Source organism: Hetaerina americana, unplaced genomic scaffold, assembly GCF_022747635.1.
Source record: "Hetaerina americana unplaced genomic scaffold, ioHetAmer1.1.p SCAF_2, whole genome shotgun sequence".
Taxonomy (NCBI): Eukaryota; Metazoa; Arthropoda; class Insecta; order Odonata; family Calopterygidae; genus Hetaerina; species Hetaerina americana.
Window position 1 is genome coordinate 38198983 of NW_027286763.1, and position 27294 is coordinate 38226276.

The 27294-nt window shown below is 40.1% G+C and overlaps 2 protein-coding genes across 2 annotated transcripts in view; both read left to right on the top strand.

Moving 5' to 3' along the window:
- cin (Molybdenum cofactor synthesis protein cinnamon) overlaps window positions 1–533 on the top strand; it is a 37447-nt gene extending 36914 nt beyond the window's left edge. The window contains exon 13 of the mRNA XM_071584837.1: window positions 11–533. Coding sequence (XP_071440938.1) covers window positions 11–144 — 134 coding nt within the window. The 3' untranslated portion in view covers window positions 145–533. The remainder of the gene's footprint in view (window positions 1–10) is intronic.
- Window positions 534–1614: 1081 nt separating this feature from the next.
- The window catches only part of Unc-76 (fasciculation and elongation protein Unc-76), a 190131-nt gene continuing 164451 nt past the window's right edge, over window positions 1615–27294 (top strand). The window contains exon 1 of the mRNA XM_071584538.1: window positions 1615–2367. Coding sequence (XP_071440639.1) covers window positions 1868–2367 — 500 coding nt within the window. The 5' untranslated portion in view covers window positions 1615–1867. The remainder of the gene's footprint in view (window positions 2368–27294) is intronic.

The window sequence follows — 27294 nt, forward strand, 5'->3', positions numbered from 1 at the left end:
TATTTTTCAGGGAACCAGATAAGCAGTAGGCTGCTAAGTTTAGCATCTGCCAATGGTCTGTTGATCCTCCCACCAAGAACTGATGATAAAAATTATCTACCTGCTGGGTCAGAGGTGGATGCAATGGTTGTTGGACAGTTGTAATATTCATGCTCAAGCTGTTAGAGTTTGTTGAAAGATTTTGTTTTGTAGATCTATATTTTTACAGTTTTTGTTATGTAGTTTGAATGACATAGTATATGTGATTATAATGCTCAAACATTTTTAAACCTCATTATTGAATTCTTGTCGCCAGCAATTTACGGTGTATTCAAGTGAAATTACACCATTGTGATATGATTAAAAAGATGCATACGTATTTATCTTCTCTTTAATGGTTGGGGAAGATGAAATATTTCTAAATTGCCTCTCACAAACCTCATCTACCTAATAAGTGACTGCCTATTATTACTATTGTAAGACATAGAGAATCATCATCATCATTGAATTACTTTAACATTGTGTATGTTGTTTGGGACAATAAAAGATTATGAATTGAATGTGTTCATGTTGTTTTCAATTCCGTGTCTGATCTTAAGTAATTTCATATGAGTTCACCTACTCCATATATTGTGTGAAGGTGAAGTAACCCATAGGTATCAAATGAGAGAATCCGTATGAAAGTGGCAATGGTTCTCACTAATTTATTTTTTTTTTATGCTCTGGGTAAGATCCATATAGTTTGTGTGAAGTGTGCTCCTTTTTCAAGTAATTGTCTGCCTGGAAAAATGTTACGATGATTTTATTTTTTAAAAAAGGATATTGATGAAGAAACCTTTCCTTCGGGAAAAATTATAATAATTTCACCTGCCAATAGATGCAGCTGTGTGAACCTCAATGCTAGTTTTATTACTTTGACTCATGAAAACTTCCAACCTCTTATCTCTTTTAAGATGGTTTGTTTACTCCTTTCACTATTGCATTTGGAAGTCCATTACCTTCCCCAAACAGAGATCAAAGAAACAACAATAAATTCATTTTAGCGAAGGATTATTGTAATCATGGTAGTGTAGCTGAGAACATGGAATTTAACTTAAAGAATGTAGGATCTGAATTGACCCAGGCGAGGAAAGCAGTCCTATGGATATCCCCCGATAGAGATGGAAACTTCTGATTTAAAAAATTAGGGAAAAAATACGATTTTTTCGGCACATCCCTTTCGGAGGAGGTTATTCTCAATGTGTACACCCCTAACCCTCGTTTACCTCGACAGCTTTCTCTCTGCCTCTACCCCCTATATTTATTGTGTCCCCTAAGCCATTTCCTACCCCGTCCCTCTTGTATACTCAGAAATTCTCTTCCCCACCACGTCTCTCTCCCTCGCCACCCCCCATCCCGTTCCCCCACCCGCACAAGCAGATCAATAGCCTGCGCGACCCATTCGCCTCCCGCAGGAGAGAAGCATCAGCATCGCGGGAGAAGGGAAGGCCTCTCCCCTCACCCCCCCTTGCAGCAGACGACGCGCAAAGGGCACGAGAATCTCGCTAAGAGCGAGATTCCGTCCTTCCCGCCCCCCCTCCTCCCACAACAGGCATAGAGAGAGGAGGGGAGTATTTGAGGGGGAGGGTGTATTGGTCGCGTGCGGGGAAGGGAAAACCGGCCGTGTGGACCGCCTCGCGCCGACGTCGAGTAGTGTCGAGTAGGTAGTCGAGGAAGTTGGTCGTTCTCGCGGCCGCTCATTTGACAAGGACGGAAAGGGGGGCGTCTTCCTTGGGCTTGGTCAAAGGGCACACGTAGGTGCGGGCAGACGGTTCTCGCGCGTGGCGGAGAGGACTGATTCTCTGCTGCAGGGGCCGGGAGGTGGGCGAGGAGGTTCTCCCCGCGAACGATGAGGGACATCAGTAAAATGGCCGAGCTGAAGTTCGAGGCCCCCTTGGCCCAGTTCGAGTCGGAGGAATGGGGAGTGGAATTCAGCGACTTCCAGAGCACCCAGGATGCCAGGAACTCCAACAAAGATGCCAACGGCTCCCTGACCAATGGCCTGCAGCAGATCCCGTCGATGACCGCAGCGTCCAACGCTCTGCAGATGGACACGGCGGCCTGCGTTGTCAACTCGACGGCCGCTGTGGTGGACAATGCCGCCTCCGCCTTGAGGGCATCCTCCCCCAAGATGGGCAACGGTGAGCTGGGAGCGGAAAATCCACTGGCGGCTGTCGCCTCGGCAACCGCCGAGGACAACTTTACTGAGACCTTCTCCGGTTCTCTCGAGGACCTGGTGAACACCTTCGACGATAAGATCACCAAGTGCTTCTGCAACTATGAGGAGAGCGTGGAGAAGCTGGCTCCAGTGCAGGTTCGGTCTCAAGAGGAGATAATGAACGAGTGCCAGTAAGTACATTTGTTTTTGTTATTGTTTACGATTAAGCCCAACGCCAATTGTAATATTATTTGTAAAACAGTATGTACGACTGGTGTTGACAATCGAGCGAATTAATAATAAGGCCAAGGAAAGAAACTGTCCATCGTTCAGAACTAGGTATATTTAAGCGACCTCTGTGGATTGCTCACATGCTCGAGGGTATTCAGTGGTGACCTTTTAGGTCTTTCCAGTAAGTGCGATATTTTTCCATTTAGTTCGTTTGTGTCCTCTCTCCACACGGACGTTCTTTGTTTCTCATTATTTTTAAGTGTCTTTTGTCAATAAACAGTTCTCATCCACAACGACATTCCCAAGGATTGTCGGCTCATATCGATTCAGGCATTCCACTCCGAGAGACGACAGTTGACTATCGTAAGTTGTGTCCTTAGGTGCACAGGCAGTCACTGATTGCTGTTGACAGCTCTAAATTTTTTGTTTACGCAGAAAATTTAGCCTGTTTACCAACCGATTACAACAAGCAGGCGCGAATCAAGAAAGCACTTGTTATTGTTTATGTTTCTGAACGTGAAAAAGTAAATAGACGCCCTGAAAACGAGATAGTACGTGAAGAAATGCTGCTTAATTTACCTTAAATTCCTCTTCGCCATATATTTGGTGCCTTCATTAGTATTTATAATCAATCATTCGTGGTGTTGATTTAATCTGGAACCTTCTAACAAAAAGGTGGAAAATAAACAGAGGATTTGGGTAAGTCTTCCTGGCGGTCGTGATTCGGCGAGTAGACGAATCGCCAGAAATAGGTTTCTCGGATTTTTTCCTCCGAATTTCGTCTCTTCCTCTTGTCGGGAGAAACTCGGGGGAAGTCCTAAGTTCATTTCTCTTTGGCAAAAATATTCTCAAGGCTGGAATTTATCTCTCTCACCTTTATTTCATCATTTTTGGAGGAAATGACAATGCAGGAAGCCCAAAATTTACCGTCGTAATTTGAGAGGGGGTTTTGTTGAGGAACCCCCCACCTCTTCTCTCCACCTTTTAACCCTTCCTCATGTCAGGGTCACTCGCTCGCTCTGCACCTTACCCTAGGCTCCACCTGCCATTTGGGAAAATATCCTTATTTCCACAATTTCCACCCTCAGGCCGTCGAAAACTTATGTTGCTTTATTTATCCTAAACGCAAGGGTTCCTATTCTCCATATAGAGGATCTCTTTCATCAAGCACTAACAAATCGTGTATTTAGTCTGCATGCGTCGTACTTTCCACGACATTTTTTTCTGCTCTCTCCAGCATTCTTCACTTCCTGGGGCGGTCAATACGAAATATTGGTTGCGAAAGCAAACGTCCCGAGCTATTCGATTTCCTCGACAGTCTACATAATAATAAAAATGTTTCCAAGATAATGTAAATTGTTTATTTGAGCAAAACTGATTCTATTGATTAGGATTATTTTCTTTTTGCCTGGTGTGTGTAATTTTGAATGAAATGCACATTCTTTTTGCCTGGTGATCTGTGTAATTCAATATGTTAATTTCACGTTAATTCTACCACGGAAAATTTAGTGCGGTGTAGGTTTGTCCCAACATTGAATTACGTCTTTCGCAGACGTATAAAATGATTACGAGTAGTTTTTTTCAGAGGTTATCTCTCTCCGCTTCAAATTACTTGCTACAAAAATGAGTGGTTCCCTTGGTTGTCCCTTTCTTTTAATAATTTAGATGACCGCTTGACTCTCATTTTGATGCGAGTTGATCAGGCACGGTGATACTTTTTTTCATATTCTTCATGGGACTAAAAATCTCAGAGTTACTCGGGGATAAATATTTGGTTTATTATTTTCTTTTGTTGCTTTGACACTTGGATTTGTGGGCATTGATTTTTCCTCACCTTAAGGATAAGAAACCCACAATGAAGAACAAACAAATCGTGATTTATTGCCGCGTATCAAAAATCAACTGGCGATCAATTTACAATGCTTATTTAAATTTATCATATACCACATCAATAATCAAAGATGGCCACATCTAGGTCGACGCTGCGTGAGTTCAAATATTCTGATTCAAGAAGCCTTGCTTGTCTGAAATAAAGTCGTTGTACTTTCTTAATTTACTCTTCATAATGCCAACATAACGTTTAAAAACAATTACAAGTTGTTGATGATTCTGATCCTGATTAAATGATTTCGGAATGCAACAGTCTAATACTAAGCGAAGTTGAATTATATTGCATTATTGTTTTTTCCTTTTCAAATCTGTTCCTCGACGAAATACAAAATATGTAAAAACTTTTCCCTTGTATTAGTTCATGAATATATTATCTGAATATGGAAGGTGTCAAAATAGTGTTTGTATTGAAATAAGCGTGATACCATGTATAAAAAGCTGATGGTAAATATTTGAAAACCTTTTGTGATCACTGTATTGATTCAGTTTCAATTCCATTTAATTTCCTGAATTACCTGCTTTATATAAAAGACCCTGAGGAAGCCGTTCGCAAGTACGTATGTAAGAGTCATATCCCGGGGGCGTCCGAATGGCAGGACGCAGGTGTACGAGGAGGGATGATAATTTACCTTCCCTGCAATAAACCACATAAGCAGTCCTTTTTAACCCCAAAAGAACCGATTCCACGTATGTCTTAACAGTCGAAATAATTCCTTGTCTCCTAATCGAAACTGTGAACTAGATGGCGTGAAGTCTTCAACTGAACCTTATGAGTGTACTAGTCATTCAGTGCATTGGCATTTGGAATGGCAGAAGCGAGTTGGTGCGCAAAATACTACTTTTTCATTTAGTATGATGGTAAATATTTTGGTCTCGTTATTTACGTTCTTTGCTTGGTCTTTTTTGTCCTAATAAATGTACGTAAATCCTCAGTAAAATCATGAAACACCAGGTTTTTCCGCTAAATGTTTATAATTAAATGATGATTTCATTACATCTCTCATCGAATTACAATCACATGAAGGAGCTAGTTTTGTGTTCATCGCTATTATGCACGTAGAGATCACTGAAGTTGACGAGAAAATATCTACGCCATTTTAAAAAATACTGTAAACCTTAAACTTCTAAAACGTACAGGTGATTCTAATTATTAGTTCTTCCGCTAGTCCCCATTCCCTATTCCTTCCTCAGGACCGTATGGTGCATATTTGACATCATCTTAATACCTTCGCTGATAAAATTGCAGCTAATTACGCATCTTGGTGATAGGTAACAAAGTTATTTCAAGATTCATTTTGGTATGAGATAAGATAACAAGAAAAAAATAACATAATCTTTGAAGAATAATATCGATTAATAAGACGTTCGACTGGAAATCGATTGATTAAAAAAAATATTTAATGTGCTCATACACATTTGTGTATCATCAATCCTTATTCGTAGGTAACTTTTATTATCGTGGAATTTATCCGATTTATGGGCTGAACTATTGAACGTGCATGTAAACAATCCGAAAGGGTTATCATTAGCGAATCCGCCACCTGCTCACTGTGGTCGTGTTCAAATCCGCCAGTTGCCAATCGAGATCTCTCCCATGGATCGGGACTAATGGATGATTCGAGCCCCCCAGCTCAATCGGTCGAGGAGGGGGAGGGATTTTTTGATTGCCGCTGCCGCCGGCTGTCGAACCGCGCCGACTCTGGGGTGATGAGAAGGCGACGGAAAACAAGAAAGGATCGCCATCTGATACAAGCTCCTTCCTTTCCCTCAACCCCCCAGACCACTTGCCAATTCCAGACGCTCGCCGATTACATCCTCCTTGCATCTCTCCCTTTCTTCCGCCACTCACTCCTCCCCCGCCGCCGTCACCGAGCTCACAGCCCCCAGCCAGTCTCGGCAAGTGCATGTGGGCTCTCTCACCTCCGTTCTCTTTTTTTTGCGCGCGCTCTCGCTTCCTTCCCGCTCCTCGGGGGAGGACTGGTTTTGTAAACCCATCGGGGCCGCCGCCGACGCGGCCGACCGAAGGTCGCAGCCAGAGCCCCAGCATCTCAACCTCCTCCCCTCTCTCGGTCGGCGTGGATTCTCCGCCAGTACATTCCGTACTCTCAGTTTCGACCGAGATCCACTCGTGTGTGCATGCACCTGCTCCTCCCCCTCGGACTCTCTCCTCTCCTCACACTGGAGTGCCTTCCCCCACCTTTCACGAATGTCACCCGGACCTTCCTTCCGCCTCTCTGCTCTTTCGGGAAGGACGAAAGGCAAGTGGCGACGGGGGAGGGGAGGAAGGGTCCGGCCCGCGTGTTTACTCCTCAAGCCAGGTGTATATTTTCTGTCCCTCTCGGTTGGGTGCATCTGCTCCGCCTGACCGGAGTACCGTAAGGGAATCAGTGCCCGGTGTTGGAGCTCCACGGCCTCCCGAGTTGACCGCCGCGAGCGAGATTTGTTTTTAAATGATATTCAAATTGATGGTTCATGGTTTTTTTCTCGATGGTTAAGAGGGAGGAAGTCATCTGCCGTGCCTTCTTATAAGAGCTGCCTAACTAGCCGTGCTAAATTCAGCTGTTACTGACCACTTCTTATGCCGGAAGTAATCGAAAATGAGCGTTGGTCTCTTTGTAAGCATATGTTCAGGACAGAGAGCCGTTTGTACCACTACTAAATAGTTAAGGCACGACTAATTTGGAAAGTAAACTCGTGGGTTAAGAAAAAGATTTTTCCCGCCTCAAATTTATGGTACGTGTTCTATTACCAAAAATATGTAGACTAAGAGGTAGGAAAATTATTCCTAAATCGTTTTTGTTTCTGAAGGCTCACTTACATGCAAGGATAGTTTGTTCAGTAATAATATGGATATTTCAATTTAGCGTCTTGGTAAGACGAGGCCAAAAACTGGACTCTTTAAACTTCAAGAATCTACCGTAAACCAAACGCACCTTTGGCATTTAAATATTAACGTTAAAAGCATAAATTTGAAATTAATTTCTTTCAAACTTCAAAAGCGTTTATCCTATGACCACTTAATAAAAATATTTTTAGACAGTAGGACATCTGATACATTCGATTAACGAAATTTCACCACTGGGTTAGAGGTGAAATCTTAGCTGAAACGATCCCAACGAATACTTTAGTGCTTTATTCCTCGAAAATGTTTAATGGTTCGTTATTCAGTAGTAAACCTTTCAAAACCGTTTCCAATTAGTTCAGTTTTTTGAAGATTATTATTAGTTTTTTAAATTGCACTAACTCTACTGATCATTTAAATTTCGACAAGTCACAAAGTGGCTGTCCGGAAGTTGCTCGTTGAAACTGAATTGTGGTTTATTTTTGCAACACATTTAATTATGTTTGCTTATTTCACTGAAAGACTTCAAATATTCAAGTTCTCTTAGCACGTGCATTATAACTGAATATCGACTGCTACTTTAGGTCTTGATGAAGTTTTGATTTTTTTAATGGCGAACTGATGCGATTAAAATGCAACTTTCAGTCGAATTATGTCAAATGTTAAAATATGACGCAGCAGATTCTCATTATTATTTAGCTATCGATAAGTATGCCAAAATATTTGAAAATACAAATATTACCTTTGATATCTAAGTCGACCGAGGCAATTCAGGGAGAACAAAGTAGTTTTGAAAAGGGTGTCCTGTATTAATTTGCACATGTGCCTATTTTACTTGTTCTCTAAACGTAGTTTAGGCCAATTATATGATAAAAGTTAAATATTTATTGGTATCCTTTTGAGCGGAAGTTTTGAATCCTACTGTAATATTTTAAATACTAGCTTAACAAACTTTTCATTTTAAAATCGAAGACTCTAATGTTCAACATACTGTTATTATTGTAAATTTCAGTTGTAATACCATTCGGTAACGATAACTGTTTTTGCATAACAATGACTCGTATTTAATTAGCGTAATTTAGGTTTGTATCAATCTTATGTATTTTTTTAGAATAGGGGTTATCGCCTCATCCGGTTAGTGAGTGTTTCCCGTCTATAATTACCTTCTCACTCTAAAGCGAAGTCTCATGTGAGAGCGAAATGGATATGGCTTGCGTTTAGCCGGATTTAAGCCGTACAAGTGAGGGAATAGGAGATTTTCATTAAACGAAGGTCCTTTTCAGGCGAGTGAATATCGATTCGTAAATCAAGTCTTTGAAACTTTGAAAACTCCCGTTAACGTGCTACCATTGTTGCATTGATTTAGGTTTTGGGTAGTCCTTTGTTCATTTAGAAGGCAATCCTTGCCATTGTAAGGAAAGAGGTGCAAACCGTGACGGGGTAAAGGGAGCAGGGCGGTTTGATTAAAAATCCCCCCCGAGCTTTTCCTCACCCTGAATACGCCATCGTATTTCAAAATGAATAATGAACTCTGACCTTTTCCGGGGTGTTTTTCCTACCTGGGGCCCCAATGTTTTTATTTTATTTCTAATATAACCTAGGATGCAATTTCTTCTCCCCGTTTTTTGTATTTTCCTACCAACTGTAACGAAACATCGAGCTAGTTAGGGAAGAAGGTTAGTGTTAGTGATCGCTTCGAGCTGCACACCGTCCTGTAATGACTTCAACCCTCCCTCAGAAAGGGGGTGAGGGGAGAGAGTCTTGGATTAGGGATGCCATTGTGTAGGTTGTTGTGTTCATATATTGGCTCACTGGACAGCTATCTATCGCAAGCACAATGACTCTCAGCTAATATTGAAGCGTAGCTTTTCTGTAACTAAATTATTGTGACATTTAATTTGATCCTAATTTTTCCGTTGTCTTATCTGTTAGTGTACACATTGATCTTGTTACCTAAAGAAGAGTTCTGCGTTTGACCCATTTACGTGACCTGTTAATTTAATGGAGGGAAGAAATTTAGGTAATAAGTTAAGATTGTTAAAAAAGAAAGCAGGTTCCTGTAATAAATAAATACTATAATTGGAAGACAAAAAAGCCATCATTTAATTTTTAAGTAGCATATTTGGTGTTATGCCGCAATTAACCAGATGTACAGTTATTCGCCTTTTAAAATACACAAATTTGCTCAATACATTCTTATAGGATTAGCTCGCTTGCTGCCACGTTGTCGAAAAGAGTTAGATATTCTTAACTATCGTATAATTATCACAGTTTAAGGAAGCCTACATTGAGCGAATGTGTGCCAAATCCTTTTATTTAATGTAATTAATTTACAACAGAAGATTTTCGAAGCGATCCATATTTCATTTATTGAAAGACTGAAGACCTCGAAAGAGGGTTGCGTGGGAGAGGAATGAGTATTTCAGTGTCTGTGATACTTTTTGGGGATATTTCGAAAGTTTAAATTCATTTCAGCATTTTTATATTGGCAATATCTTACGCATATTTGTATTATTTTAAGCTCGTAGATATCATTCAGCGAAAATCAAGGGAATATTCACAGGAAAGAGATTATATGCGGATAAAGGCATCCTTGTGACTCAGGAGTAAGTGCGTGCAGTCGGAAGTACATTTGTGAAAATTCGCACCGCGAATCATAATAATTGGGAGGGAGAGGTGTATTGGCGGAGGTCTTGGCGGCGGATGGAGAGTGGGGGAGGCACACGGATCGATGCTGGCCGGTGGTGGTCGCGACACGCCCCCTGTTCCCGAGAGCCCTGCCCCCTCTCCTTACTCTTCCTCCCCCCGCAGGTCCCGTCTCGCCCCCCTTTTCCCATTTCCCTTCCGCTCCTTGCCATATCCCGCCCCCCAGGCGGTGACTCACGACCCTGCGGCGCCAACCTCTCCGCCGCGCGGCACCGTAGAGTCTGCACCTTCTCCGTAAACCTCCCCCCGCCACCCTCACCCCCCTGTACACCCCATCCGAAACACCGCCGACTCGCGTCAACTCTCACTCCGTAGACTATTGCTACTGCTTTACCAAGGTCAGCAAATATATTATTAATGCACCCTTAGCTAGTAGTGTGCGGACTTAAAAATTTGGCTGCATCCGAGTGAAAAGTTAAATATTTATCCTCCCATCCCCAAATGTATTCTCCTTTGCAAATACCTTCCGGGGAACACCAGAGATCGGCAACCACTCAAAAGCGATAGGTATACCACAGTTATCAACCCGAAGTTCGGTCTAATTGGTTAGGGTAGTGCTCACCTAACACTTAACCCAATAGCATGTGAAATTCTCACATCTGGGTGGAGAGACAGTTCCTTCGCCTGTGCCGCCTGTGGTTTCCCTGAAAGAAGTGGTACCCGAAAAATCATGGGTGAAAAAGGATAGGTACGCAACTGTCACAATAAATAATGAAAAGTGCACCTACTCTACCCTCTAGGTCCCAACCTCTGGGTCCTCAACCTACTCTCTCCCACCATTCTTCACTTTACCCCCCTCTCATATCCTATTCACCAGTCGGCTAGATCCTTACTCGACTTAATGAAGATGTCAGGGGTAACCAAAATGTTAGGTTAATAGTCCTTAATCAAGACTCAAACCCGGAAGCTTGTTAGGAAAAGACTTATCAGGTTGTGTTGGATACTGACTGTGAAATTTTTTGTTTTATTTGGTGTTTGTTAAAAAATATAATTGTTTACTTTTGAACTCATTCAAGGTGTTCAGAAGAGTATGATAACGATTTTAATTGTGGTCTTTTACGATGGACGAACAAACTGAGAAAATTTCATAACTTGCTGATTTTAGATTAGTTTCAACTTATTCGTAAAATCATCGATATAAACTCTTGGATCTTGAAGAGTGGCAAGTTAAAGTCAACGTATTCATGTCATACTTGTACATAAGGGATTACTTTGCCGGAAACCCATATTTTCTATTTGGTTAGAATTATTAGCACCTTAAATACTAATTCTTTATCGCGCAAACATAGTGTGTTTGAAACATTAATAAATTCTTATATTTATTAATTTAATTACTTAAGTTGGCACAAGATGTACTAAACATCGTGTATGCAAAAGCGACAACCGAAGGTATATCTTAAGTTTTCCCGAGGTGTCTCTCCTAAATGATCCATTTCTTTGAAGAATTCCACTATCGAGGAGATTTTGGATATGGCATTACTAGAGAGCTTCTTAACTACCATGGAGTGTATTAGCGCTGGTTGTCCCAGCAACAATAACCGTGTGGAATTGGTGATCGTGTCTTTCACATCGACTCAACCGCTAGATAATGTTGAAGTTAATGCGTGCCCTGAGCACAGTCGCGTGTCAAGCGTCTATTTCCGTGATTCACATGCGACTCTGTCAGAGTCTGCTCTACCACTTCAGTGAAGGCTATCGTTCCCTCAAAAATTTTGTTACCCATGTACGTATTGGGAATATAGCATTCTAAAGGGAGCCTTATTAACTCCGTCATAAACACTCCAAGTGATTAATTCCTTTTGTCCATTATTCCCACACAATAATAATAATTTTTCTGAGTTTTTTATATCTTCAACATTTTGATTACGATTACCTTTAATAAGCTTTATTATTATTTAAGTTTTCAAGGGTCTTTTTACCTGTGTACCTTATGAGAGAGGCTGATTAATGGTGGGACATTTGGTTAAGGTGAAAGCGTATGGAGGCAATTTGCCTTCAACTCTTCGGCAGCACACTGATCTCTCCCATCTCACCTCTCTCCCTCCCTACCTCCGTCGCCTCCTTTCACCACGACCACTTCACTCCCGTCGAGCCCTTTCAACGCTTTCCTTTATAATTAGCAGCCGTTTATGATGATAATTATGTGCGATTGGCGCTTGTGTTATATTTTTAATGCATTGGCCTTCTTATCCTTCTTTGGGATAAAATTGATGAGTCAAACCGTGGGGAACTCACGGTAACGCCCGTGTTAATTCCAGTTTCAGGGAGTCAGTCACGCAGGGGTCCTGAGACTACCCCTCACTATGCCCAGACTTCGTGCTCACTACCCTTTCTCATGGCCCGGGGCGCGTCCTCTTCTTCTTGCCGTCGCATCCCTATCTCTTTCACCTCGCTGCTCCTCCAATTAAGTCTTCCCGCACGGCGAGGAGGAGCGACCTTCGTCGCCCACTCTTCCCCGGTCTCCCTCCCGCCATACTCCCGTCCCTTTTTCAAGCCCTTGGGACCCCCACTCATCTTTCCCAGCATTTTCTTGTTACCCTCAATTTTCTCCTCCTCTTGAGAGGGGGATGAATTTTTCTCCCTGGAGTCACTCCGGCCCAATTTCTTCTTCCTCTACTTCGTTCGATGCTAAAGAAAACCCTGATTATCAACTTTTATATACACTACGCAACCTCAGGTGTAAACGGTATCGACGTTTCAGAATAAAAGGTGAGGCTTTCATGTTGACGAGTTCTTTATCGATGAGGTCTTCATATTCTCTCAACAGATTCAATAATCACCTTACAATGGGCAGCTCTAATCAACTTCCCCTCTCACTAGATGATCAAAACTGATTATCCTGTGTATTTTTAATGATTGAAAACCGTACGGTAATCATTGAGTTACGAATTACCCGATGGATGACAATTAGTCAAATTTGTAGTTGCATAAATGATTCTGAATCATCTTTCCCCTCTGTATTGACTGGATTTTATTTTACCAATAGGAAATACTATGTAATGGTTTGAGTCGTTGTAACCACAAATGAATGACTCTCTTTTATCTGCAATGCTTTGGAGGAAACTTAGAAGGCGTCCATGGCATTGTTTTTCATTCTTCACGTAAAGTAAATAACTGGAAATGTGAATCCCTCAAGGGTGATATGATGTTTGGTCGTTTCAAATCTCATTCGTCTCCAAAATTTACCATTGGGCTTCGACTACTTGTCTAACGACTAATCTTTCTGTTTGTGCGCTTCAAAATAATTTCCGCTTGTATGATAAGAAGTCGTTGAAAATTGGTATGGGTTAATGTTCGACGCCATATTTCTTAAGGGACTAGCTGTATGCTTATTATTTGTCTCACGGTTTGATGAATGAATGTTTCATTATCTGTCATTCTTATTTTTATCTTACTTTAATGGATATGGGAGGCAATCAAAGCAATAAAACATGCGTTAGGACCTCAAATATAAGGTTTGGTTTCTCTTCTGTTTTGATGGTGTTTATGATTTCTAAAACGTTATTTAAGGAGGTGGAAGTTCATACATGAAGTAGCGTACATTCAACATCGAATATGGATAAAGGCGTATGATTTTTCTCGAGAGATATGATATTAGTATTTCTTATTTCATAGCCTAGTATTAACCTAGGGACGAAGGTATGAAGTTGCCTTAATAGATCATTCATTTCCGGGTGACGTGATAGATTAGTGGATAGATCCCTCGGCTACTGACTTGGAGGGCTTGGTTTCAAATCCGGGGGACGTAACACTCAGCTACAACAAAGCAGTGTGTTTTTTTACTGTCAATTTCAGGCGATCTGGCCCCCCTTCCCTGGTGTGTGACTGTGTCGTTGGGCTTATTAGGTGAGCTGTACCCTGAGAAATCATATTAATCTGAGGTTTTGATTTCTGTGGTTTTTAATTCATTCCTATGATGCTTTCGCGTGAAAACATGAGTGCGAGGAATTCGCGATTTTTGTGGTGGTAGCGAAGCAGCTCAGTGTTTTACGTGGAATCATCAGGCATCACATTTCCCTATGCATGGGTATTGAACATGGAAGGTGCACGGGAAAAGCCCGTGATTCTTTTCCCCCTGATTTATGGTTGCTCACTATCTGGCGCCGAATTTCCTCGTCGGCGGCGGCGGCGACTCCTTCGGAGATATACGGACGGCGGTAACCGAAGACTGGTGCATCAGCGACGTAAAATTTTCATTACTATTTTTTATACGAGTGTAAAGCGTCAGCTTACCTTAACGTTCGTATCTTAGGGTGTATGCTTAATTACAACATTTTGAGGAACTCGTCGAGAAAGAGGTATGTTTGGCAAAATACCTTTTGCACCTGCTACTCGGGCGTCGGAAATTGTTTTCATTAATTTTCGAGTCGGTAAATTCGTATAAATATCAAAGAAAAGAGCGTCTGAAACGAAATTATTTATTTGGTGAGTTGAGTGGGGAGAATTGTCGCTAAGTGAGTATAAACGGTGACACTGTTGAGGAAGTGGATCTTGGTAAATGTTTTTGAAAGATGACATGACTGATAAAATGATTAAAAGGCGGAGTATCTAGCAAATTCGGAGTATCTAGTAAAAGATTGTTGGTAACATGCGCAGTAGGTGTATCAAAAAAATGAATGATTCTCCAAGGCATCAAAAATGGCCGCGTATTTTAGCATGCTCCTTCCCGTAGAAGGTGGAACAAATTACGGATAAATGTAAATGTCGACTAAATGCGATTTGACATGTGATACATAAATACGTGTGGTAAAAACAGGGTCGGGAATGAGTGGGTTGTGGAACAATGTGGATTGTATGTACCGGAAATAGACAAGTATGAAAGATTTGAACTCGTTAAGAGAATGGGCGGGGGTTGAATCGCCACAATGAAATACGAGAGAAGAGTAAATGGTTTGAGAGGGAGGGGTAAGCTGAGGAAGTCCTGAGTGAGTTTAGAGGAAGAGAGCCTCAACACAAGGGATATTGTGTCTCAATAGCAGCAGAACGTGAATGAAATATTGTGTTAATATCACAGAGGCGAAAATAGTTCGCAAGGATGGGGTAAAATGGAAAAAAATCAGTAAAAGATAAAAAGATTTTATCATAACCTGAAAACAGGCTGTTTCCCACTCCCCGAAAAGAAATGACGTGAAATGCGTGTGTGCATGTATGTACTTATTGATTCGGCTCAGTCGGTTGATGTTATTTAGTCTTTTTTTTATTTATCGTCGGGATTCAAGTGTTTCCTATGTTAACAGGCATGTTAAATAATATGTTTTTCACATCTAAATCAGCCTCTCCCTCCAACTTAGAAATTTGCGCGAATCCAATGAGATGCATGGCATCCCTAAGTAAATATTTCATGCGAGCCACCGATTTGCTGTGGGAATTTCACTTATGGTTGGATAAAGGTCAGCCAACATGTAAATTCATCACTACTTTCTCTAGAATTCTGTGAATGAGTGAAGTGCCAAAATGTTGTTTCGTTTGGAAAAGTGAAAACTTTTTTAATTCGTTGCAAAGCTCGAACTTTTTCCATTCGTTTCAAATAACTTGCTGAACTTTTGTTCGATAGAAGTTATAAATGTTTCTCAAGCGAATTTGTTTAACCTTTATAATGTCCCCTTTGGCCCATTCAGCATTCTAATCATCAGATTTTGCAGTACTTTCCTCATGCAACATAAAGAATGGTTTAATAGAAGCCTCTTTCTGCGAAAACTCGGATTGACACTTTTAAGTGCTCTCAATGTAATGCCTACGAGTTTCGTAGATAACGGGTGGTAGTAGGACGCTTTCTAAGACGTTGATAGTTTTTATGACAGGCGTTTTAATTACTTCCTCCTCATACGTTGTTTTTTGCGTACGAGGCATGTGGTTATAAACTTCCTCAAGCAGAAAGCTTCCACTCAGTAAAATGTGGTTTATTCTTACGCCGTTGCTAATTCATACCACACTCTTCTTTATCATACCTATAGTCCTTTAAGAACTAGAAATACGGAATTGTAGTGCCGCTTTTATAGATCGCGACTGCGGTTGAAAATTGAAGTTAAAAGAAGGAAATCACGCGAAATATTGTGAAACATCAATATACTTCGCAGTTGGTTCTGAAATTTCAATAATCCTCATGGTATGTGGAGGGAGGTAGGGATTCGACCTGACTCGCCTTCCTGTGCCATTTTTTGTCAAAACTGGATGCGCAGGTGGATCGAATCTGAACATCCTGTATATCATCTCCCACGCCGAATCCTCGTTTTGGACGTGAACAGCATAACTTTGTCTGTGAGTAGATTCTCTGTCATCCATCCTCTTCCCCCTTCCCATTAATCTCAACCTCCTGGGACCCCCGCTCCATGAATCCCGGGATGAGTGCCTGCTTCATGATAGAGTCTGCAGAAGATTTACGTAATCTAGAGAAACGTATTGAACTCGTGCTTCTATTCTCCCGAACTGTGTGCGCCAGTATTTAGTTCGCGCATATATGTACAATGTATAATATGCAATGGAAAACGTCCGAGTCAAGAGGTATGGTAGTCCCTCATTAAAATATGCAATGAAATTCTTCTTGCATACATATTTTTGACATCCTACAGTTGATCCACGACATTAACGACCGGAAGAACAGGGGTGTGTCTTTACATTAAGCGTCTGAGGGCGGGACTTGTACAAGGACTCATGCTTAATATATAAATTATTCAAGTGATTGCTTGAAACCAAGGAGTGCTAGGACAACTCGTATATTCCTACCTAACTTGTGTGCAAGGTTCAAGGTTTTTCTCGTTATGGAGTGCCTTTGTTCGTCACACAATGGATATGTCAATTACTCTATAGATTTTGATTTTGGCAATACTTGAGTTGGGTCTTTGGTAGGGTTTTCAAAAAAGACTATTCTTACTTTCTCCTCCCTCCGAATCCCAGGTGAAGATCTCTTCGTAAACTTGCTATTGTTGAGAGGGAAATAACTCTACACCCATATGCGAAATGAATCCTTCAGCAGAAAGACATGCTGGAGCCGTTAGTGGCTCCCATGGACGGGTTTTGCTGCGGGTGATTTATTCCCTGACTATAGAATATGCAGCGGTTGGTACATACTTTGGCTCCATTTATGTTTCCATTTCATGCTTGGTCTTGGGAAAATGATTTGGGCTAGAGTTTATAAATCATATGGTAATCTATAAATTAGCAATGATAATTTTGCTTATATAAATTGAAATCATAATTTTACTGCATTTGTTATATTCATATTTCAATAGTCTAATCAATCGGTCAATTTGTACCAGCGAAAATATTTATCATAAATCATAGGCTTTCTCAGCGATTTTGTGCTCGGCAGCCACTGCAAGTTTAAATGCATTTGTTTCATTATCTTTGACATGTCATAAGGGAATCTCAGCACTAAATACCGAAATTTATAAATTTCACCGTTATTAATTATGGGTCATAAGCCAACAGGTCATTTAAGCCCTGTGGGAGGCCCGGGAATAAAAAAATATTTAATCTTTTAGAGATAGTTATTTATCAATATGTATATGTAGACTATACTACTACATACTTTTTAGTCTCAAGAAAGGTCTGCTGATGAAATTATTCACAACCATAAGCTCACCTCCATGTGATGCCAGATAAGCCGTGGCTCGTGTACTCCCATGTTCGAGTTAGTTATCTTAGTTGGTCACTGTATGTTCATCGAATATATGTATTATCGACTACTCTATTCAACTACAAAATTATTTTAAATAACGAGGAAAGTCTTTGTGAAAAAACTTCCACTCATATATTCATATCAATATACATAATGGAAGTCCCTCGATTCTATTGAATGTCATTTGTAAATTATTTCTAACCAGACTTCTTGGTGGTCTCTCATCGTTGATGATGAAGAAACACTCTTCAACTGCCTTCTCTTATGTTTTGCTAGTTTAATTATTTCACCGGAATGGGGTTTACTTTTCTCTTCATTTCGTCTTAAGGCCACTTTGCCTTAATATAAATATATTATATCGGAGGAGGCTAAATCATGAGTGCAAATGAGTTCCCCTGCTCAGAAATTTCACACGATTTGTCTTACGATTGCCATTGTTCTAGTAATTGTGAGATTGCTGCATCTTTTATTAGTTTGGAGCCTGTCAGTTTTTCATCAATGAGTTGCTTTTATAATTTAGCGAAATGTTTTCTTTGAAAAAGTGTCCACATCATGGCGAAGAGTAAATTATTGTTCCAGTTGATACATTGTGGAAATAAAGAAAAAAATTCTGAGGATGGAATCTTCCGACCAATGAAATTTTTGATGCACTCCTTCGTTCGGGACAGCAAAAATCTATCTAGTAGAATTACCCATCTTCAAATCCCTTGGTAAACACTTTGTTGCTTCAAGACTTAAAGATCTGCCCTTTCAGACCTTTCCTTGTTAAATGCCCTCTACCTTTTCTATCGTTGACTCTCTTTTGACCCTTATGACATGTCCTCCACCTTCAGCTTATCTCATCCCGTTATTGAAATATTTACTACGTGGCTGATTTGATGTAAGCTTTTTAATTTGTAAGTACCATGGAAGGAACGATGAATAAAACCTCTATATTTTATTCGTGATTTTTTTCACATTTAAGATTGTTTGTCAATATTTTACGTAAGCTTTCAAACTCTTGAATGCAGAGCTCTCTGTGAGTTCTGGATACTTACAGAAGTTTTTAGAAGTTGATTAGAATCTTTCCACCAAGTTACTAGTGCCTCAAGTGGTTCACTGAAGGAGCTCGTTGTAAAGCGTAAGCCCTAATTTCTTTGCGATAATTTCTACTCATAATTTTCAAAGTCTGCTCAAAGTATTAAATATCAGTAGGTAGTATTTATCTAATATTTAATTGGGATATAATTTATGGCCGCATCTCGTTATTGTGTCATGGACTTGTCCTAATTTGCTATTTTAATCGACTAGGTGACATCATAAACTGTTGCTAGGTTTTAAAATTTTTCTACGTGACCGCGAGACATATAAATTTACACGTTTTAATAATATTCTATTGTATCTATTTTGTGATTGCGATTGAAAGACACGAGGAGCAATTAGGTTCAGAATTTTATTGTATTGTAGGCCATTTGGGAAAATAACTACATTTTCGGTGGGACCTAAAGACTATTTTGTGTCATGGTCTTCTATGCCACTTATTCCCAGCGTACTGTTTTTTTAAATAATTTCTTTCTTCATTTATTTATATTTTCATTCTCGATTCTCGACATTCAATATACCTAATCTATACGCCACTATCCTAGCAGTCTCCATTTAATGCGTTCCTGTTTAATCCCTCTTAACTCTTAATGTATCCCTCATTAATTTCTTCTTAAAATTTCTCCCAAATACGTACCTCCTCTCTACTCTCTACATGAGTAACACTCTCTCACTTACGATACGAGATATGCCTTTCTCAGATATGCCTTTCTAGTCAACCTATAATTTTCTTTCTTCTCCAAACACCCATTTTCAAAGGCTGCAATGCACGTCACAAATACATTACCTGTTGCCCTTCGTCAATTTAGGACTTCTTGCGTTAGTATTTGACTGGACCATCATACATTTTTTAAAGGTTATTCTTTTAGTTAGATGTTGAATAATATTGCTTTTCTACCACTTCCATTGATCTACATCTACTTCTTTACTCTATCCCGCGAGCTATCTAAAGAACATGTGGCAGGGGGTGTTAGGTCATTGGCCGTACTACATTCGCTCCAATGCCTGAATAAATACATGTCGCCCACCTGAAGGGTACCTTTGTGAAAAGGAGGCGACTAATTACGCCATTGATGCAATATTGGTTGTCTACGTTACAATTTTAATGCTATTTGTAACCACTCCACTGGCTACACTAAGAAGACAAATAAGAGAACCCATTAAAAATGGCGGGCTCACATTCAACGCATTCGCACATGCTCGCAGCAACCCAACTAATTTTTTTTCACTCATCTGCCTTGAGGACCATGCTTGAGTCGAGCTTCGAAACGTCGGTCAACATGGAACTTATGACCCGGGGGAAGACCCGAGATAACTTCATTAAGCTGATACGCCGGGAAAGCACCAGATCATACTTCACCCAACTAATTATCTACCCGTGCATTCTATAAATTTTCACCCATACATTACAAATTCTATATATTTATTTAAACGGCACCCGGCCACCCGGCTAAGGGCGTGTGGTGGGGTGTCTTCAATCTCTTAGGAGTGGCGAACGAATGATAAAGCTTTGGCGAACCGAAGCTTTATCATCCGCCAATCTAGCGAAAATAAGGCATATTTTTTCAAATCGCCATTAATGAAAGATGACGGGGTGATAAGGATAAAAGTTCCGTTATTTTAATATTTAAATTTGCTCGCCGTGCCATAGAGAAAAATATTAGGTATTCATTTGATCCGTGGACGATGTTAATCTGTTTTCCTTACATTGACCGAGACTGGAAAATCATATGTATCAGAGTTTTCTGCAGGATATAAGGATATTTTTTCTTCCTTTCGAACGAATGGAATTGTGGACTTGCCCATTTATTAATCCTCGTCATCTACCTCGTAATTTTACACCACAGCTTCTGTATGCAATTGAGAGTCAAACTATTTTTAAAATTGAAAAGAAAACCCTCGATGGGGCTTACATTTAAAATGTAGATAGCGTATTTCTACTTAGAAGTTTATGGTGCATGAATATGTTCCATAATACTTCTTCTAATCAGGCCATGGTCAGATTCGTGCTTCAATAGGTCGCCGAGTCCAACTGGATCTCTGTGAAATTGACATCTCGGGTTTTGTTGACGGCCGCACTGAGTCCTAGAGGACATTCCCGCCGCTCTCCCTTTGGCAGGAGAAGTGGGTGCGCAATAGCAATCGGCGGTGAGGGAGTGGGAGAGGGTTGTTTCGTGTGATGCAGCAGAAGTACATACTTACGCATTTTATTGACTGCACGAGCGTTCTTCCTCTCACCAACTCACCCTACCCACTCATTTCATATCCCTCCCCCCTCCTATTCTCTCACTCTTTCCCCCTTCTAAGTCCTTTCATCTCTCTCTCATCCTTCTCCCCGTACGCATAAATTCTATCGTCATTCGTTACAGACTACGCTTATCTCTTCGTTCTCTCCAGTCTGTTTTTCTCCTCTCTTGATAATTTTTTACGATTTTATTACTCGGTATTGCAAAGTCATTTTTTCATACATACTCCGGCGCCACTCCTCCTTCCTTTGATTATATGTGCAGTGTTGGTAAATATCACTCTTTGAGTTCATCGTGACATCCCAGAGAAAAATATGTGATGGTGAAGGGAAATCCAATCGTAAAAAAGAATAAAACTAGCAGGCAACCCGAGATGTGTTGCTACCCTACTATCATGTCTAGATTTTTATATCGTATTTATATTGTATTTAGTTCCGGGTTAGTTTCATTTTTTCATAATCAGATTTTCTAAAACGAGGTGAATCAAGTATTTCCCTTGTATATTTTTCCATTGGTCATAATCAAAAGCCTACATAACGATGAGTCAGTAGTGATAAGTACTACACACGCGGTGAGTGCTTTTCATTGGGTCTCCTTAGTACTTATTTGAATTTAAACGACCGATTTGCCATATTCAACCTTGAGAATTATCGAATGGTAATGACTCACCGCATTCTGTGTGACAGGAAGAATTCATTCTGTTTTTCACATGGTTATGAGATATAGGATGGAGAACTTTGAGGAATATTTGGATATGTAAGCTATTTTTCCGTGATTTAAATCATTTTTTTGCGGCTCCCTACGTTAATTTGAGTCCGACGGCTTAAGCAATGTGAACCATTAGGATGTATGGACGAGCACGAATGGGAAAACAGGAGAGATGAGAACAAAGATGTAGACAACCCGTGATCAGAAATGGCCTCTTCTGGAAACTGAGGACCTGGAATGACACTTTTCAAATGCTGGCTCGACGAACGGTTTGCTGCCCTTTAAGTAAACCCTATAGAACATTCCTCAACGTCTTAAATTTCCATCGAACTTGATGCTAGTGAGACTCGATGTCTAATCCGTTGGTCAACTGTCACCAGCAATGCAAGATTTAAAGATATCCTTTTTTCATCTAAAGAGAGGTGAGGATGAGAGGTATTTACTCATAATACTCGTATGGTAGTAAATTATTAGGGTGCATTGGCCTCTCTGTGTCATTTTGTAAACTTAAACCCGAGTAAATTCCTGCGGGGTCATAATCCACCACGTGCCTATATCATTAACGTAGGAGTGTGACTTTTCTTCCCAGGTCATCGAAAACGTGGGCGAGTATTTTCAGTTCATCCTTCCTCTCGTTTAGCCCTCTGCTCTCTTGGGGGCAAATGCTACGGGGCGTGGGGTGTGACACATGTTACAGTAGGGGGGTGGGGGGTTTGTTGAGAGGGCAAGAGGATCCAGTAGTGTTCCTATGACGGCAGGCACACGAGACCACTTGGTTCGTTCCTTTCTCAGCTTTCTCCCGAGACCGTCTCTCTCCCCCCTCCTAGGAGAGACGAGAAGGTTCGTGGGGTGCCCAATTCTTCTCCCCGCCCCCTCTCGGTCGTTGGAGGGAATTCGGCTCAATGGAGGAGGATGGGGAGAGGAGCGTGAGAAGGGTTGGAGAGCGTGACGGAGCATGACCTCCGCGGGCTCCCATCTTCTATCCGCGGCCGGGATGAACAGAGTCGCCCCCGCATCACGGAGTCCCTCTTCCTTTTATCTGGCCGCTCCGAGGGAGAGATCTCTCGTTGGTGCTCGATGCTAAGTCACACGCCCAACAAAAGAGCATCGTATGTGGTATCCGCGGGTCCATGTCATGCGGCGTTGAAAAATGACTTCGTCATCCAGGGGATCTTGACCGTGTCAAGAGAGCGAGCGTGCCTACCCATACCTTTAATGGAAAATAAATGGATAATCTCGAATAGGTGGTGATCGTTTAGTGGAAGGACGTAACTGTGAATCGGACCAGTAATTCTCGATTTCAATGGCGCGAACAAAACACAGTCGGGATGTATCAACGCTATAACTCATCTCACCCTGCGCTCCCTTATAATTACTTTGACTAGCCCTGCGGTGGGTGATGAAGGAATATAGACTCCTATGGTAATTAGGAATCCGTTGGAGGTTTACAAGTGCTCACTTTCCAATGTTTTGAATTAATTAATTTGAAAGTTGAAGAACGTAAACATTTGGTCGTATTTGAATATTAAAAGCATACTGAAAATAGATTTGATCTCAGGCGCAAGTGTGAATGTGTCCCGTTAAGTGCGTAAATTTCGGAGTGTCTTGGTCGATTTAGTGTGATAGAGGAACCTCTTAGGGTCGTTAAAAGTGTCTCGCCTTCATCTTACCAGAGCCAAAGAACCCGCCCTCACAAACGATGATTGAGGTCCAATGAATTCCTCATAGTTAAGGCAATTACTTAAACAGCCAACCTTTAATAGTGAGCTCCTCTATCTTCTCCTCGGGAATTCCAACGAAGTTTTCTTCAACGAGGCGTTAGAAACGTTTTTGTAGCAATTGTTGTGCACATTTTCACGCTTTTCTCTTATTAATAGAGAAATCAAATAAATATATCTCCTTTTTTCGTAATTAGGCGGTAATCTTCTAGGAAGTAATATTCTGTACTCGTTGATAGCTAAAACTATTGGGATCCAGCAGAGAATAAAGATTGCTATACATCTCTTTAAATTCCAAGAAACTGCGGGAGATGCCGCAACAATAACTTTTGACGGAGTCATCCGCTGATATGCATTTCAATGCAACAATTTCAGAGTGTAAAAATCCTTCGCCTTGACCGTTCAAGGCGAATGAATTTTATTCTCTGAGATTGTTGCTTTGTAATCTCTTTAAATATTTGTTAATGTGTTGAGCTTTTGGTATTTAACTTACTCAAGTTTGATAATGTTGCACTGCAATTAATTTTCAAATGGTTCATGTCGTATGAAATGGGTGAAATTAAAATATTGTTCTACAGCGAAGCCGGAAAACCTTGCGGTGAATCGTGACTTTCTGACAAATTGTAATAGCAAATATGATAACTTATTAATTTAACTGTTTAATACTTGATTATCATTCTTATGCATGGAAAATTACGAAAATAAATATCCACCAGTTTGCTATACTACTTTTAAGTACCTCATAAATAATTTTTAGGCGGAGTGTAATCTGAAATCCATCCACTGTCTTATATTGGGATATTTTTCCAATGCACGATATTAAGAACCTTTCTCTTCTCATAGTCATATAAATTCTAAGTCATTGCTATGGGTTTGAGAGGTGTAAAATTGTAATTACGACCCTCTTTATTGTATAGTCTCGTTCATAGTACCTTCAACTTCAAAAAAGAAATCTGGATAGAAATTTTTATTCTATTTTCGTTGTACTACGTTTTCCAATGTTTTTGATCAAATATCTATTGGTCTTTTCAATAATGATAAAACTTCTCGCAATTATAAACCGGAAAACAATCGACTTCTGAACTTCGGAGTCTAAACTCGTTTATCTATGAAACCGCGTACATTCTCCCGAGCGCTTCCCGGCCATTTTATGGAATTTTATCTCGTGCGTTGAAAATGAAACTTTTACTTTACTGGGGTTAGCTGGAGTCAAAGAATATCACAAGGAGTAGCACAATTTTGGTGGGAATCCGGAGCTGTGTCCCATTCTCTCCGTGTTTTCTGCTCCCTTTCTCTCACCTTCGGTTGAATTTCTCGATTCCCAAATGACAGTGTCAGGTAATAATCGGAAATTAAGGCCCGTCGTCGCTGACACCGATAAACATGCCGCGGTGAGTGCTCCCATACAGCTGTTCCGCTTCCTCGGCGACACCCGTGACCCCAAGTGACACGCCCGATGGCTACGGAAGCCGGAAAAGGTCATCAGCTGGCCGGATTGAGAATGCCACCCAGCACGGTAGGATGGGGAAAGGCGTCGTCCGCCTCTTCGTCAGGAAACGCCTTTCTTTCCTCTCCTCCGCTGTTCGCGTCCCCTGGACTCCCGTATATTTGTCCACCATGCAGAGCAAGTTCCCAAAATAAAAGTTCTTTTTACGCGGGCCGAAGTCACTAAGTTTAGTGTGCTGTTCCGAGTATTTTTATGGATAATATTTAGTTATTCTCAGCTTGGCTTAATGTATGTAAACATCAATCTCCCTCGACTCCTGAAAACTCGTAAATTCGAAGAGATTAGTGAGCCTTAGTTGAAAGGCAAGAATGAATGCCTCCAGGCCAATTTGGCAAATTTATGGCACTCCTATTTAATGTTGAATTGATCGATTTAATAACTCCAGCGCAAGGCTTATTTTTCTTAAAGAAGCAAAGTTACAACAAAAATTAATCTTTCAACCATTAAATAATAAATTTTCCCCGGTATTGCTATTATCTGCTGTGCAGACGAAGTCACAGGCACGGAATAATTTGTAACTTTTTCATTTAAGTGAAGTCTGCGAGTCTTATAACAAGCTCATAAGCTGGATACACTCGTGAAAAATATTATATAAACTTTTAATCCAGCTCCATTCAGCCAATCATTAATAAAATTTATTTTATTTGAGGCCGAGATTGTATATACTTCATGACTTATAAAACGGCATTCTGAGTACGTCAAAATAGCGCTTTGTATTAATTGTTCAAAATATCAGACCGAGAACTTGGTGTAAAAGGATTTTTAAAAGCCTTGTGTTCGAACTGTCTGCTAAAATACACACACGCTTACTCCTTGGAATGCCTTTACACTCTCTTAATGCTTACTTATCAGTAAGTATTCTAAAAGTTTGAAGATGAATAGTACTGAACTAGATGGGTAGTACCGAAATGACTGTTTAAGCTGATCTGGAGTTGAACTTTGTCTAACCAATCCTCAAGTGAATGAAGTGAGAGATGTGATTAAATGTTTAGCTCTTCAATGTTTGAGATATTTAAACATGAAGTTGGTACGAATTTTAATGTTAAATTTCTTACTGTAAGAATTCAGCAATTCCTTTTCACTGATTTACCGACTTCACAGCTCAGCTTGATTCCCGTTGACATAAATGTGTGCTAATAAAGCTGAAATACGTTCATGTAATTGCATCTGACATTTTTTTAAATTTGTAACTTTATAAGTAGTTGATAAACTACACAAATAAGTGATGTATTTACAAAATTTACAGGTTAAACATTAGTTTCTCTTATTATAGTTTTTAAAGTCCAAGCGATAAGTAATCATTAGAATTGCGGTAAAGAAATAATCGGACTTTTTAAGTCGTTATAAGTATGTGATAGCATTAAGTTTAATAGCTATTAGTTTGTCGTCCTTGGTAACACCAGGCAAATAATAGCCTTGTATAAGAAATTTTATGACAAAAAAATTCAATTATTAGATTTTATTGTCTTGTCAGTCTTGCGCGTGTAATGTTGATCAGAAATGATTGACATAACTGTTTTCAATGGATAATTGAGTTTCGCATTACTATTGTGCTGACAAATTGTCAAATAAAAAGCATGTTACACATTTTTTATTAAATTCTGGTTAATTACATTTGGATGGTTAATTTTGAACTCTCATTCACAACTTTTGTTATTTTTTCCATAAAATTTGGTCATTAAGTTTAATACTGTATTTAGATTCTCGAAGAAATTCATTTCTCCATAATTAAATTACTGGAAACTCTAATTTTGATCCATCTTAGAAACGTCCGAATGCAAAGATAAACATGAGAACGGAATTTAAATATTTACTGTCAGTACTAATCAAGTTCCAATTCATCATCAAATACTAGGTTCAGAAAATCCTCGCTCTATTATAGGAAATATATTCAGTATGGGTAAAGAGATAATTTGAGAGTTCCATCTGCTGCCAACGGGGTAAAATTTTCAAAGGCCTGTGTAGTCATAAGTTATTATTGTTACATTATGAATGGCTTTGTTTTATTTGGTAATTTTGGACCATTTATTGACTTACGGAGCGAGCATTTCAATTTGAATATAGATTCGCCAAGATTATTCATTGAGGTCGAGTTAATACTGTTACCATGCCGTCGTTTACATTAGTATTCTTCAAATTAATTACTCCCTTGTGTGATAATAATCACATCAGAATATATATGGAAATTCTTCAAAATGATCCATTTCTCACCTTTTGGTAAAGCCTCGAAAGTTAACTTTACCGGATTTTTCCGCAATAAATTTCAGTAAAAGCAGCTATTTTGCATTTCTTTGAAGCTATGGACGATCCTTTTAGTCTCGATCCAAACTGTTTTATATGCATGATTTTTATATTACATTTTCCTTTATCAAAGACGATAACCTCTTTCCCTAACAATCCATTTTGATGTTATGCATTTTCATGTCTGACGCTTGAACTTTGGATTGCTTTCGAAGCTGTTATCAGTCTCTTGTTCTTGGAATCCCCTTTGCATAGACTCATTCTTCACTCTCCTCATACCATTCTTAGTTCACCGATAACTTCTTGTGGCTATTATAAGCTCACGAATCCT